This window comes from Delphinus delphis, chromosome 17 (genome assembly GCF_949987515.2).
Source record: "Delphinus delphis chromosome 17, mDelDel1.2, whole genome shotgun sequence".
Lineage (NCBI taxonomy): Eukaryota > Metazoa > Chordata > Mammalia > Artiodactyla > Delphinidae > Delphinus > Delphinus delphis.
Genome location: NC_082699.1, coordinates 59,466,784 through 59,480,464, shown reverse-complemented (window position 1 = coordinate 59,480,464; position 13,681 = coordinate 59,466,784). Strand labels below are relative to the sequence as shown.

Below are 13,681 nucleotides of genomic sequence, written 5' to 3'. Positions count from 1 at the left end.
AATGCAATTTGCTTTAAATACCTTCCAAATATTGTCAGGTCCTCCAGATTTGCATTATAACTCCTTTTGAGGTTATATCCAGAAAAGTTATTGCCCAAACCAATGTCAAGCCTTTTCCCTATGTTTTCTTCAAGTAGTTTTACAATTTCCGGTCTTACCTCTAAGTCTGTAATCCACTTTGAGCTGATTTTTGTACACACTGTGAGATAACGGTACAGTTTTATTTTGCTGCATGTGAATCTGCAGTTTCCCCAATATCATTAAAGAGACTATCCTTTCCAAATTGTGTGTTCTTGGTACCTTACTGAAGATCAGTTGACCATAAATGCATGGATTTATTTTGGGGGTCTCTATTCTGTTGCATTGGTCAAGTGTCTGTTTTTATGCCAGTACCATACTGTTGATTCCTGTTGCTTTGCGATATATTTTGAAATCAGGAAGTGTAATGCCTACAGCTCTGTTTTGCTCGAGATTAGTTCGGCTCTTTAGGCTCTTTTGTGCTTCCATATGAATTTTAAGATTGCTTTTTCTATTTCTGTGATAAATTGCGATGGAATTTTGATATTAGTTACATTGAATCTGTAGATAACTTTGGGTAGATGATCTCATCTAAGATCCTGAAAAACCTTCTCCGTGGTTTTCTGTTTATAAAGGATTAGAGATTGAATGGAAGAAGAACCTGCTTCTTATTTATGAATTTAGGGCCTACTGAGCCAGGGAAATCTGAGCTGTCCTTTCCTCATCCAGAGTCATACAAGGTGCTGAACTCTGTGAGAAAGTGGAAACCAGAAAAGGAGGCCTCACCTTTCTGGGCTATTAATTACTCATAGAAGGTATTGCTCTAATGAAACGTCAACACAGAGCACTCATATGTTTCTGGTTGTGGCTTCTGCCATGTCAGAGACACATTTGGAGTGGAGAACGGGACAGTAAAAGAAATTCTTGTTGATAAATCCCATGTAGAGGCCAAAGAAAATCCCCTATTCATCTCTGTAAAAAAAAAAAAAAATAGGGGAGGGGATGGAAAAGAAACAGGGTATTGGTCTATGAAGTTCCTGCTGAATCCCATTTGAAGAATTCGGTTCAACTTCAAAGAAGCCCCCAAGGTCACATCTGAAGCTGATTCCATTGTACAGGTTAACTCACCATGGTTTACAATATCTTCAGTGCAGCTGGCGCCCTTTCTTCTTCTGTAGTACCCCAAAACACTCCTAGACTCGACAGGTCTAGGGAAATAGCATGTGACGGTGCCATTGGACTGTGTAGATCAACCACGTGGTTTTTTTTTTTGTTTGTTTGTTTTTGGTTTTGGTTTTTGGGTTTTTTTGCGGTACGCAGGCCTCTCACTGTTGTGGCCTCTCCCATTGCGGAGCACAGACTCCGGATGCACAGGCTCAGCGGCCATGGCTCACGGGCCCAGCAGCTCCACGGCATGTGGGATCTTCCCGGACCAGGGCATGAACCCGTGTCCCCTGCATCAGCAGGTGGACTCTCAACCACTGCGCCACCAGGGAAGCCCAACCACGTGGTTTTAATGGCTGCAAATAGGACAATTATGTTTTCAGCAAATGGGTACCCCTTTGAAGAAAGGAAATATAGGGCAATTATATTGATACCTTATCTCCTGGGTCTTGCTTGACATACCTGAAAAGGGTGCAATTCAGTTTGACATCTCTCATCACTTCCTGGCCTTTATGGTTGAAGAAGCACAAGTGTGTTTGATTTTTTACAACTGTCAAGGGCTACCATAGCCTCTGACCACCATCCTCTTCCCCCACTGGGGCTTCATAGCAATGACCAGGACGATTTCAGAAGTGCCTCTGATTCTTAGGTCACCTTTGATCTCTCTTCGACTAATCTGCTCCTCAAATGGGTTCTTCCCTCCAATAAAAGACTGAGAGTGGATGTGTGTATTCTCAATACAGTCCTGATTGGTGTCATGAGAAACATTTTCTGTCATGATTTTAGTGATCAAAAGATGATGACTTAACCCAAATTCTCTTTTTCTCATTTTGTTTTAAACATCTATTTAAAATAGAATTTAAACAGATGCCCAGTAACAGAATGACAAACATGAAGTGTGAAATCTGAGTTAGGAAACTGAACCACATATGGTCACCGTGTTTTTCTTAACATCCGCCTGCGCTGGACTATTAAGTGGTTTCATCACTTTCAGGCCAAGCAGGACTTGTAAAACTGGGGAGGTGGGTATTCAAAGACAACATTTGCTTGGTGCCTTTCATGATTTCTGTAATTAGTCATTTAAGCAGTTTGCCCTGTGATCCCAAACAGGGAGTACAGGGAGATGAGCTGAGAAAATCATTTCCTTAAGGTACTTGAAAGCTAATTGCAGAAGATGAGGTCTGTCTCTTTGCTGGCTTCTCTGGCTTCCATTTTATTGGGTGGGGATGGCGCAGGAGAGCAGCATTCTCCAAGAATCTATAAAAAGTCTATGCCCAGGAGCACTTTTTTGTGACACCAGAGTGCTAAAGGCCTTTGTTGGCTGGCAAAATTTAACAGGTAAGTAAATGATCTGAATATGGCAATGACAATTTAGAGGCCAGCAGAAGGAATGCTCCTGGTTAGAGCAAGTCTCAACTCCATGAGAGAAAGAGACACCAAGAAACCAAGGAAGTGATGTTTCATAGGAACAGGGCACAAGGTCTAGGGGGTCTGTGACTCTGCCTTCATTGAACTGGACAGTTAGACTTTGCTAACAAACGCACTTTGAGTGACTCATTCAGCTTTTACTTCAAAGATAAAAGTAGAAGTTTTCAAAGCATGTCAGAAAGGGGCTTAACTATTTTAATGAATCCAGGACTCCCTTACTAGGTAACACTCTCTCAGACAAGGCTTCATCTCAGCAAGCCTCAGTCGCTCCCTGTGAGAGAAAGCCCTGTTTAATTCTCACCAATAATTTGGCCATTCTCTTGTGGGAGTGTGTTGATGACTTGAAACCTTTTAAAAGTTGGCATGATAGAGGAGATACGGGGATATATGTATAGCTGATTCACTTCGTTATGAAACAGAAACTAACACACCACTGTAAAGCAATTATACTCCAATAAAGATGTTAAAAAAAATCTCTGTGCACACATGCATGCATACTCATTTTGTACATAACAATAAATAACAGTTAAGATTTACTGAGTGCTAACTACCTGCTATGCACAAATGCAACTTCCTTAAGTGTCCTCATTTATTAAATTCTCATGCCTCTGAATAGGGAAGTTTTGCTGATCAGAAACAGGGACAGAGTATTTAAGTAACTAGCTTGAGGTCACAGAGCTAAAAAGGGAAGAACTAAGATTCAAACTCAGGCAGTTGACAGAACTGCTGTTCAAAGGATAAGCATTCTTTCCTTCGTGTCCTGCAACATTCCCATTTTCCATCTCTAACCAAACATATGGAACCCATAAATTTCTTTTATGGGCCCTAACATCACCATAGAGTCCTAGATAAATCTTGACCGGGTACTGGATGACAGTGAAGCATATTAAGGATGGAGGGGGGCGGCAGTACCAGTGGCCTGATTTTAGTATTCTGCTGAATAAAGCATGTTGCTTTGAAAGTCATGAAAGATCATTAATGTTTCAATAGCCAGAGAGAGTACAATGCCACGAAGTAAAGAATTCACTATTCCAGTAACTTCAATGGCCTGGAGTTCTGACCATGCCAAGGAGGGGGAAAAGGGAGCAACAGACCTTCAGCAGTGATGTCTGGCACATGAAGTCCTTTGGTGGTAGCTGCTCTTTCATCTCAAATCCTTAAAATCCCCATTACAGATTGTCTTGACTTTAACACAAAAACATCTACCATCCAGAGTTTTCAATCTAGTCAACTAAAGAAGTAGAATTTCAGGGGAACAGTAGAAATGGCTTGGAGCCACGGGCCATTCCTTTGGTTGACGTACAAGTCGATCTCCCTTATGATTACCTGGCATTCAATGTGTTTCTGACATAAAATCGAAGATTAACACAATTTCAAAAAAAAGCAGAGCAGACAATGCCACTAGAACTTGTGTGTTTGCCAGGTCATCTGTCCTTTAGAACTCTGTCCTGTACAAAATACAGAAAAGCAAAACCATTCAGCGGCCCTTCACGCAGGAGACGTGAGTTGGCGTGAACCATCCCTTCTGTTCCGAGAACCAGCTGAGACAGGAGCCACTAGGAACCTGAGTGCCCCTCATTCTGGTTGCCTAAGGTGCTTCCTGAGGTGTGGGACATGTCTGTTTGTCTCCACTGAGGAGGGCGAGCCGTCAGCAGAATGCTAAGTAGCTCTTTCAGCGGTGCTGATTGATTTGCAGAGGTGGCACAGATGTGACCTCCTCAGTCAAAGTCAATGTTTTCTTGGCCCTCAAAGTTTCAGAAAAATACAAATGTAAATGAAAAATAATGACAAGGCCCACATATAGCCCCAGAGTCATTGCCTCAGCAATTATTAACGCCTGCTGGGTTTCCAGCACCCTGCTAGATGCTGACAATGACATAAAAATCATCAAAGACAGAACTCCTGTTCTCCTCAATATTAATAATGACAAAGTAGCAAAAATTACATCGTTTTAAAATCACAGAGTTGATCGTTTTCTTTGCCACATATACTCTGCTTTTCAAATTAAAAACCAGCAGAGAAACACAAGCATGACTTACACATAGTCCTCCCTTGGTCTCAAATGCCCTTTTATTCATCTGCCTGGAGGACCTCCATATATAATTCAAAGTCTAGCATGGCTGTCAGCTCAATGGCATGAAGTCTCAATGGCCATGTCCACACTGCAGTCCCCACCGCTCTGTGCTCCCTTCGTACCCCATCCACATGGCTGTAACTTGAGAAACTATTGTAGGTATCTGGGTATGTGTCTGAATCCCCCACTTAGTGACCTCCTTTGGTGAGGTTCTTCTAGACTCTAGCTGTTCTTTAGAATCATCTCCGGGTATGTTAAAAACTACAGAAGTTCCGGTTCCAAACCAGACCCACTGAGGCCTGCACATCTTTATTTTACTCTCCACAGGTGAGAGCCACACAAGGAATAATAGAAGAATACAAATGAAAACAGTGCGTCCTTAACATCCGAGGCAAGATCCAATAACCCAGCGAAATGCTTCCACATTCAGAACACAGTGCTCCAGCTGGAGGCTGAAGTGAGCCTTCCATTTCCTTCCTACTCCTTAAATCGAAATCTTGAGACCAGCACATTCAATTCCCCCTGTGCAAAGATGGGGTGGGAAGGAAAGATGGATGGCCAGATCTGCACAAAAGGCCTTGGCCTAACTTACCCGCTCAGCTCTCTGCTCAGGGGAGTTGGAAAAGAAAAGAAGAGAAGCATGCCTGGCCTGGACCAAGGAGACATACTGTGCCTGGGTTTATTTACCATGAGGCAAGGAGAGGAAAAATGAGATCATGTGTCCCTGGCTCTAAGACACAGTAACCCTGTCCAGGAGAAAACCACAGTCCAAAGAACATCCTAGTCTCAGACAAATCATGTTCAATACTCCTGTCCCCTTGTTGGAGGATCTGGAAAGTGAACAGAAGTGGACCTGGAATGTAAAGAGCAGCCTCAAATTACTTCCTCTTGTCCCATTGGCTTCTTGTCAAAAGGCAGCCATCCTGAGGGCCAAGACCTCCATGCCCCACTCAACTGCTGTATTTTCCCTTTTAGTCTATAAGTGTGTGTGTGTGTGGGGTGTGTGTGTGTGTGTGTGTGTGTGTGGTGTGTGTGTGTTGGAGAGTGCTAGTAGTAGCTAGTGGGTAGAGCCCAGGGATGCTGCTACACATCCTGTAATGCACAGAAACAACTTTTTGCTGTTGTTGTTGGAACAGTTCGTCCACAACAAAGAGTTGATCCAGCCCCAAATATCAATAACGCCAAGGTTGAGAAACCCTGGACTGGAAAGAATATCTATGGGGCACTCACTTTTTACCACACAAAGAACCGTGTTCTTGTTTTTAATATTTATTTATTTATTTGGCTGCGCCGGGTCTTAGTTGCAGCACATGGGATCTTCGTTGGCACATGTGGGATCTTTCAGTTGCGGCACGCGGGCTTCTTAGTTGTGGCACGCGGGATCTAGTTCCCTGACCAGGGATTGAACCCAGGCCCCCTGCATTGGGAGTTCGGAGTCTTAACCACTGGACCACCAGGGAAGTCCCAGGAACCTTATTTTTTACATTATCCCATGTAATTCTAACAGAAATTATCCCATGTAATTCTAACAGAAACCCATTGATGAAAATATAATCCCCATCTTCAGATGAAGAATCTAAAGCTCAGAGAAATGGAGTAGCCCCTGAAGGTCACGGATCTGGAAAGCAGCAGAAAGGGACTCACACCAGGCTTTCTAATTCCCTCTCACGTTCATTCCTCCACCACAGAGTCCCCTGTTTCCACCATGTCACTCCTCTCTCCCTTTCATGTCCCCATTGTCACTGGTATAATTCAGGGTCTCTGAGGGCAAGGTCTTTTGGTAGGTCAGCCTACAACCACTTCCATTAGTTTAGGTTTCCTCTTTCTTTCGCCAGACTTTTGTGTAGACAAGATACAAATTTAGTGCTACCTAAGACAGGATACATTACAGAAGCACTGTCATGCCTTTACTTTTAAACTCAGCAATTTAGTCATCCCATTCTTGGAGGAATGTAGGCTCGTCTTTAGCAGGCACTTCTGAAATAATGGTTGATTGTCAATGCAGATTACTTGGTCAAAAAGAAACAGCCAAAAAAAAAGTGTTCAAAGAGAAAGTGTAGATGGGATTTTGGCCAAGTTAGATCTGGTTTCAGCTACTTTCTAACTTGGACTTGCTTATTCCTCCGGCTCTGGTCCTTCATATTCTTTAACTCATCCTTCACTTAGTACCCTCCAGCCACAGGGACCTTCCTCAATTCCTCAAATGCACCCAGTTCTTTCTTCAGGGTGTCCACTCATTCTCTGGCTTCTTCTAGAATGTGCTTCCCTCTACAATGCATTTGGCATCACTTGTCTTTTCGTTCAAGTCTCAGCTTGGATGCCATTTCTTCAGAGAGGCCCTCCATTGACCTCCCCCAATCTCAATCAGCCTCTCCTTTCATATCACTTGCTGCCATTTGTAGTACATTCTTGGTGGTGTTTATTAGTATAATGCCCGGCTCCCCACATAGGGGAAACAGTTCTATGAGGGCAAAGGCCATGTCAGCTTGGTTTAACCAATGTTCAGCCCATAGCCTGCATCGAAAAGTATTTTTAAATGAATGAATAAATGACGTTGGTTACTTTACCTAACGTTTCCACCCGTATCTATACAACGATGGTATTAATTTGAACTTTTTAAAGGTATCATTAGAATGAAATAAGAGGACATATCTAAAGAGCCCAGTATAAGATAAGAGCCAACTAGGACAATAATCGGTGCTCCATAGATATTATTCAAGACCTGGGAGCTCTTCCATGTGACTTGGGGTAAATACTCTGCCTCTCTGTGCCTCCTCGTTTTCTTTTATTATTAGGCCACACCCTATGAAAACACTCAAAAAGCAGCAGTTTCCTCATTTTTCATTTGTACAGGTGCCTTTTATACAAGGAAGTAAAATAGAATTCAGCAATTTCAGACATATCACAACATAGTGTGAAAGCAAGATAAAGAGACGGGATTCTGTCCCATGTCGTGAATAGTGACATTGATAAGGAGTAGAAAGGTAATGCCCCCAGTTATATTACAGCTTAGGGGAAAAGTCAAGCTCTAAGGCAGTACTAGACCTCCACATTCTCTCTTACCCCTGACTTGGCTCCTGTCCGTTTTGCTTATCGTGTTTCGGAAAAAATCTGTGACTCCTTCCTTGACGCTGATTCTTGATAGGACTTTCGTGAGTTCAGCTTTACCCACTCAGCCTCGGGATGCGTTATTGAAAGGAGGTGAACTTTTTATCACCTGTGGTTACAAACAGCTGTTATTTCAGCCACCCCCCCCCCCCCACCCACCCAGTCAGGAATAATCTCTACACACATTCCTGGAATTGAACACAGCTACAGATGGGTTGGTAATCCAATGGACTGATGAATCTAAACGCATTTTCATTCATGGAGGATGGAGCTAAATGAAGAAGGATAAAACGTGCATTGAACCGTATCATGAATTTCTCAAACTTCTTCCTTTGGTTTGTTAGGAACTGCGGAGCAGCACGTCGTGGCCCGTCGAGCTTGGGGAGCTGGCAGTGCGACTGAGCTAGTCCAGGGGATCTTCACAGAAACGGCAGTCGGGGTCTTGGTCGGCTAGAGGTTCCATCTGAATGGTGAGTGAGTGCACAGGAAAGCTCTTGCTGAGGGCTTTCGCAATTTCTCTCCGAACCACCTGGCTGTCCCGGCCGGCTGCTGTCGATAAAGAACCACAGTGAGATTGGCACTGATTTGTACACACAGGGGCGACGCCTCATCTCCAGCTTTTGTCTTTGACCTGGTGGGGTGGGGCACAGGCAGTGCGCTCAGAAGGAGCCACGATGGCTCTGACAATCAGCTACATTCACACAGTCAAGACGGGACATCCTAGTGCTGCAAAGCACCCCGTCACTCTGGGAGCTCTTCTCGCCCACAGCCTCTCTGGAGTCTGGCGCTCCTAGGAGCTGACTATGAAAGTGGAGATAAGCCCTGAAAAAGCCAAGTCAAAACTATTATTTCTTATACAGCCCTGCTCACCAGTTCCCTGGGTTCTCTGGGTTGCCACCCTTATGGCTAATCAGAATTTATGTCAAGGATAGTGACAAGAGCCAGGAAGCATGTAGAGCAGCAGACCTCACTGCCATCTTTTCTCTTGTGCCCAAAGGTATCAGGAGGCTGTAAAGTTCCCTCCGTAGTAACCTGATTGTTTCCTAGATTCTTCCATTTGCAGTGAAATAGTGGTGTAGTAGAGGCTGTAAATTCCCTGCAGCCCGATCCACGCTTCTCAGCAAAGCTGAGGATGTCTGAGAAAGCACAGTCCTCAGATGACTCTTCTGTTCTCTGCCTCTAAGTAACTTCATGAGTTATTTCTTAGCAGCCTAATATGTCATCCTTAGCCTGAGCTGTCTCCCGAGGCAGTGCCCATTTTCTCAGCCCTAGGATGTATCACGAACAAAATCACCTTCTACTTGAAAAAGTAGTTTTGGGGATAAACCCCAAATCCTAAGAATTATCTCACATGGTGACAGAATTTCTAACCATTCAGTAAAGGAACCACCATTAATTCTGACTAGAATATCTTTTAACTTTTTAGAACCTTAAGGATGGGACCATCTTTCTCTCTTTGGTGATAGGCAAAGCATCTTACACACCAAAGATACTCAATGAAGATTTCTTCTTAAATTCTTCCTCTTATTTAACCGATAGGACATCAGGTCAAACAGAGTTTAAGGCCTTGAAGTTTGGGTGGCCTTTTAGCCTTTTGTTCTACTCTGTAACCCTCTGCAGTCGACCCCCAGGGTTGTCATAAGTATCACTGTTGCCACGACGACACTGGCAAGGGGGACGATTTTCAAAGGCCCTTGGTCACACAGAACACTTTACAGTTGTTTTGGCAGGGGCAACAGACACCAAGGGCTCCTCTACCAAAAGGAGGGAAACTACGGACTTTACAGGACAAGGACTGAATTTCGTCCAGGGTGTTTACAAAACTCACTGACCTGCAGTAACGTGAGCTGAGAGAATCACTTGGTTCATTGTTAGCGACCAGACGTGCAAGCTGTGCACAGACACCACCCCATCCACCGCTAAAATGAGCTCCTTCACACCATTGTAACTCAGGTTCTTTGACACACCTGCCAAGAGGACAGAGTGGGAGGCTGTTGTTATCTCACTAAATATAGCTCAGTGCAATGGCCGATCGAGGACAGAAAGCCCTTAGTAAATTATTGACTTGCCCTCTCCATTTATGGTTTCTTATTTCAAATATTTACAAAGCAGATTCACCTGACTATTTCAGAGGTTTTACCGTCAATCACAGGTTCACAAAGAGTATTTGCAGATTTTACTAGGCAATCATCAACAACAGTCATCACCCTTCATTTTCAGAGTGTATGGTTTACCCAGTTATCTTTGAAATTATCTGGAAAGCAAAAGGAAGTCACATGGGATTTGGTATCAGATTATCGTGGGTTGGCATTCTGACTACAGCTATTGTGAACCTACCCAACTCTTGGAACTTGTCTAAGCCTTAGAACATTTGTAGTAAAATAGGGATGATAAGAACAATATGTAGTTAACAGAGTCCTTTGGGGACTCTGAAAATATCTCAGAAAATATCTGTCCTTTGTAAACTCCACTGCTATACAAGTGTTCGTTATCCAACAGGTCACTTAGTGAACGGTGTTAATAGGGGATCCTAATGTTGTAATATCATCTCATTATTCAGTCTGTAGAATTTCTATTATTTTAGGTATCTTAGGGTTTAATATTAGGGCCACAGAATGTAGTAGTTTGACTTTCATCCTTGTTTCTAAAGGAACAGTGTGGGACACACCAGAAGGTGGGAAGTCTGGCAGCCAGTCGGCTATTCTTTGGGGCTGAAGGAACTGGGGTGTCTCTAGCCTCGAGATGAGAAGGCTAAGGGAAGTAGGATCACTGTTTTCAAACACTGCAAGGATTGTCACATAGAAGATGACAGGATATGAAAGTGTAAGGGCCTGAGTCAATGGTTGGTTAAAATCATAGAAGACATCGGTTTGATATAAGAATTAAAAAAAAAAATCAACTCAACTAGTACAGACGTGGTAAAGCCATTTGATGCAATGGGTAAATCCTTGTCAACTAAAGTTGATCCAGAGAGGATGCTGTAGAAGAGATTTCTAAGGATAAACACTTTTTAGCTTCCACTTCAATTGTATACATACATCACAGACACCTGGTGTGTTTGTTAAAAATAAACATGCCTTGGCGCCATTAAAATGCTCCTGAAGAAAATCTCTATGGATGAGGCCCTGAAATCTATATGCTTTTATAGTGGTTCTTGACCTTCGATGCACATTAGTGTCACCGGGGATTTTAGAAATCCTGATGATTTCTAAAATGAGCAGGAAATTTAGAAATTTCTAGAATGATTTGTTGGGTTACACCCAAGACCAATTAAGTCAGATTCTCTGGGGATAAGACCCAGCATCCGTATTTGCTTAGCTCATTTGGTGATTCTAACTGAGTCAAGGTAGAGGACCATTACACTAATATTTACCAGCTACTGGGCAGCTCTACCTTGCAGTGGTTCTCAAGCTTGGCTGCATGTTGAAAAACATCAAGGCCAGCCCCTATTAAATCAAAATCTCTGGGTCTAGGGCCTGGGTATAAGTATTTTTTAAAAGCTTCCCAGATGACTGTAATGAGCAGCTAGTAGAGAACCACTTACTTAAAAGGAATAGGGAATCCTTAACTCTCCTTTTTCAGGATTTAAGAACCTTGCTCATGGGGATTTCCTCCTTGAGGCTAACTTAAAATTCACTACAGTTTGAGTTTAGTTTAGTCCCACTTCATATTTCATGGAACTTGTCAACATGGTTTTTTACTCTGTGAGGTGCACAAAGCTCAGGGTACTAGAAACAAAGAAGTTCTTGTCTCAGATTAGCCATAGAATGTGCATGGAGTCATGGGTGAAAATGTTACATCATCATAATAATAACACCTTTATTGAGAAGCTGCATGTCAAGGTTTGTATTGAGCACTTTATTTATAGTGATTATTTTATTTAATAGTCATAAGAACTTTAAGAGCTAGTTAATGAGTGTTACAACTCCTGTTTGACTGGAGAAGAAAGTGGGAGTCAGAGAGGTTAAGAAGAATTGCTAAGGCCACATAGGTAAGTGGCATGTCAGATTCTAAGGTACGTGCTCTGGGTGTGGAGTGTCATGCAAATGCTAGACTCCATGTACTGTAACCCAAAGTTGACTATTATGCCCAACGTGTCATCTCTGGAGAGTTTCATATGACCCTTTGAAGACCTGCTGTCATTCAGCTAGGACCCTTGAGATGAAGTCATGATCCCACTACCTCTTTTTCTCTTGCCTCCTTTATCACTTGACCTTTATGGAGAATGCAAGTCCACTGTTACTTATTTTTCTCTATGAAATAATATTGACAAGCAAAAGGATATGTTCCCATTGGCCTCAATGTTTCATCACACCTTAGAAAGCTTTTTCTTTCTGGGGGAGAGCCTGCAAAAATATTAATGTATCCAGGAAAATACCCAGATTTGTTTTCAAAAAAATAATTACCCAGGCTAATAAGTATATGAAAAATCACTCATAATAAGTATATGAAAAATCACTCAGTATCCTTCATAATTAAAGACTTGTGTATGGAATCAATAAGATAATATTCACCTATCAGATTAGAAGAGAATCAACAGTTTGACAATACCCAGTGATGGTGACGATGTGAGGAAATGAACACTCTCATATGCTGTTGGTAAGAAAGAAATTGATATGGTATCTTTGGTAGAAAGGGCAATATCTATCAAATTTGAAAATGCACATAACTTCTGAAACAGCAATACACTTCTAGGAATTATTAGATTATTATCTAGGAATATTATTATTTAGGAATAATTAGATATACAATTGCTAAAAATATAATTGCAGCATTATTTGTAATGTCTGTCAATAAGCAGGTATTGCGATACGTGCTTACAGTAGAATAGAATACTTTGTATCCATGAAAAAGAATGAGGTGTATCTATGTATGTACTAAAGATCTCCAGTTGAAAAAAGTAAGGTGCAGAACAAAATATGTATGTAATCCTAGTTTGTGTAAAAAAGACACATTACATTACATGTATGTAATCCTAGTTTGTGTAAAAAAGACACATGTGTATATATATATATATATATATATACACACACACATATACACACATGTATATATGTATATTGCATGTACATATATGTGTAAATGCATAGATATTTTTGGAAAGATATATGTCAACTTATTAGTAGGTGTTACTCCTGAATAATGGGACTGAGAATTCAAAGGTAGAAAAATGGAGAGACTTCTTCTTATCATATTATACCTTTCCATCTTTTTTTTAAAAATTTTACCAAGTACAAGTATTATTTTATGCTAACCTAATTTGAAAACCTAATTTAAAAATTAAGCATCTTCCAGATAGGAGTTACCTGCCAGTTTCAATAATTAGTTACATTTTTGCTTAAATAAAAAAAAGATAATCATGAGAGAACGTCTGTACTGAGAGATAAAGTGGAATGTAGTCATCTCACATTGTACACACATCTGTCTTTTCTCCACCTTCAAGTCAGTAAGTTCTGTAACAGCAGTAACAGCTGCAGCTCAGTGCTTGGCCCTCAGAAAAGGAAATGGATGCATCTGTGACTTGACAAACCAAGTATTGTCCCCTTCTGAGCGAGGACATTCACTTGTTACTCAGTGATGTTTGACTCCGTTTTCTGTTTCACTGTGGTCAATCGACATTATCACCTACCAACGATTATCATGCCCTCTGAGAACAAAACCTTTAAACGTGTACTGGGCAGTGAATGCTAAGCTAGGGAAGGGTGAGCTGTCGTGAAGGCAGCTGTACTCTGAGACTGTGTCTACCTTCGGTCAAAATGTGCTGGACAGGAAAGAGAAGCTCAGCTGACGTATGGCTATCTTTGATCATCTGAATGTTTGATAAGATGCAAATCTCTGGTTGTGATTGAATTTTCTAAGCGCCACTCCCAGTGTCCTCATGGAAGAACC

The 13,681-nt window shown here is 41.9% G+C and overlaps 1 protein-coding gene across 1 annotated transcript in view; it reads right to left on the bottom strand.

The window, feature by feature from the left end:
* Nucleotides 1-8,195: 8,195 nt before the first annotated feature.
* SLC30A8 (solute carrier family 30 member 8) overlaps nt 8,196-13,681 on the bottom strand; it is a 35,007-nt gene continuing 29,521 nt past the window's right edge. The window contains exons 7-8 of the mRNA XM_060035249.1: nt 9,625-9,759; nt 8,196-8,341 (exon numbers count right to left, since the gene is read on the bottom strand). Coding sequence (XP_059891232.1) covers nt 8,196-8,341; nt 9,625-9,759 — 281 coding nt within the window. The remainder of the gene's footprint in view (nt 8,342-9,624; nt 9,760-13,681) is intronic.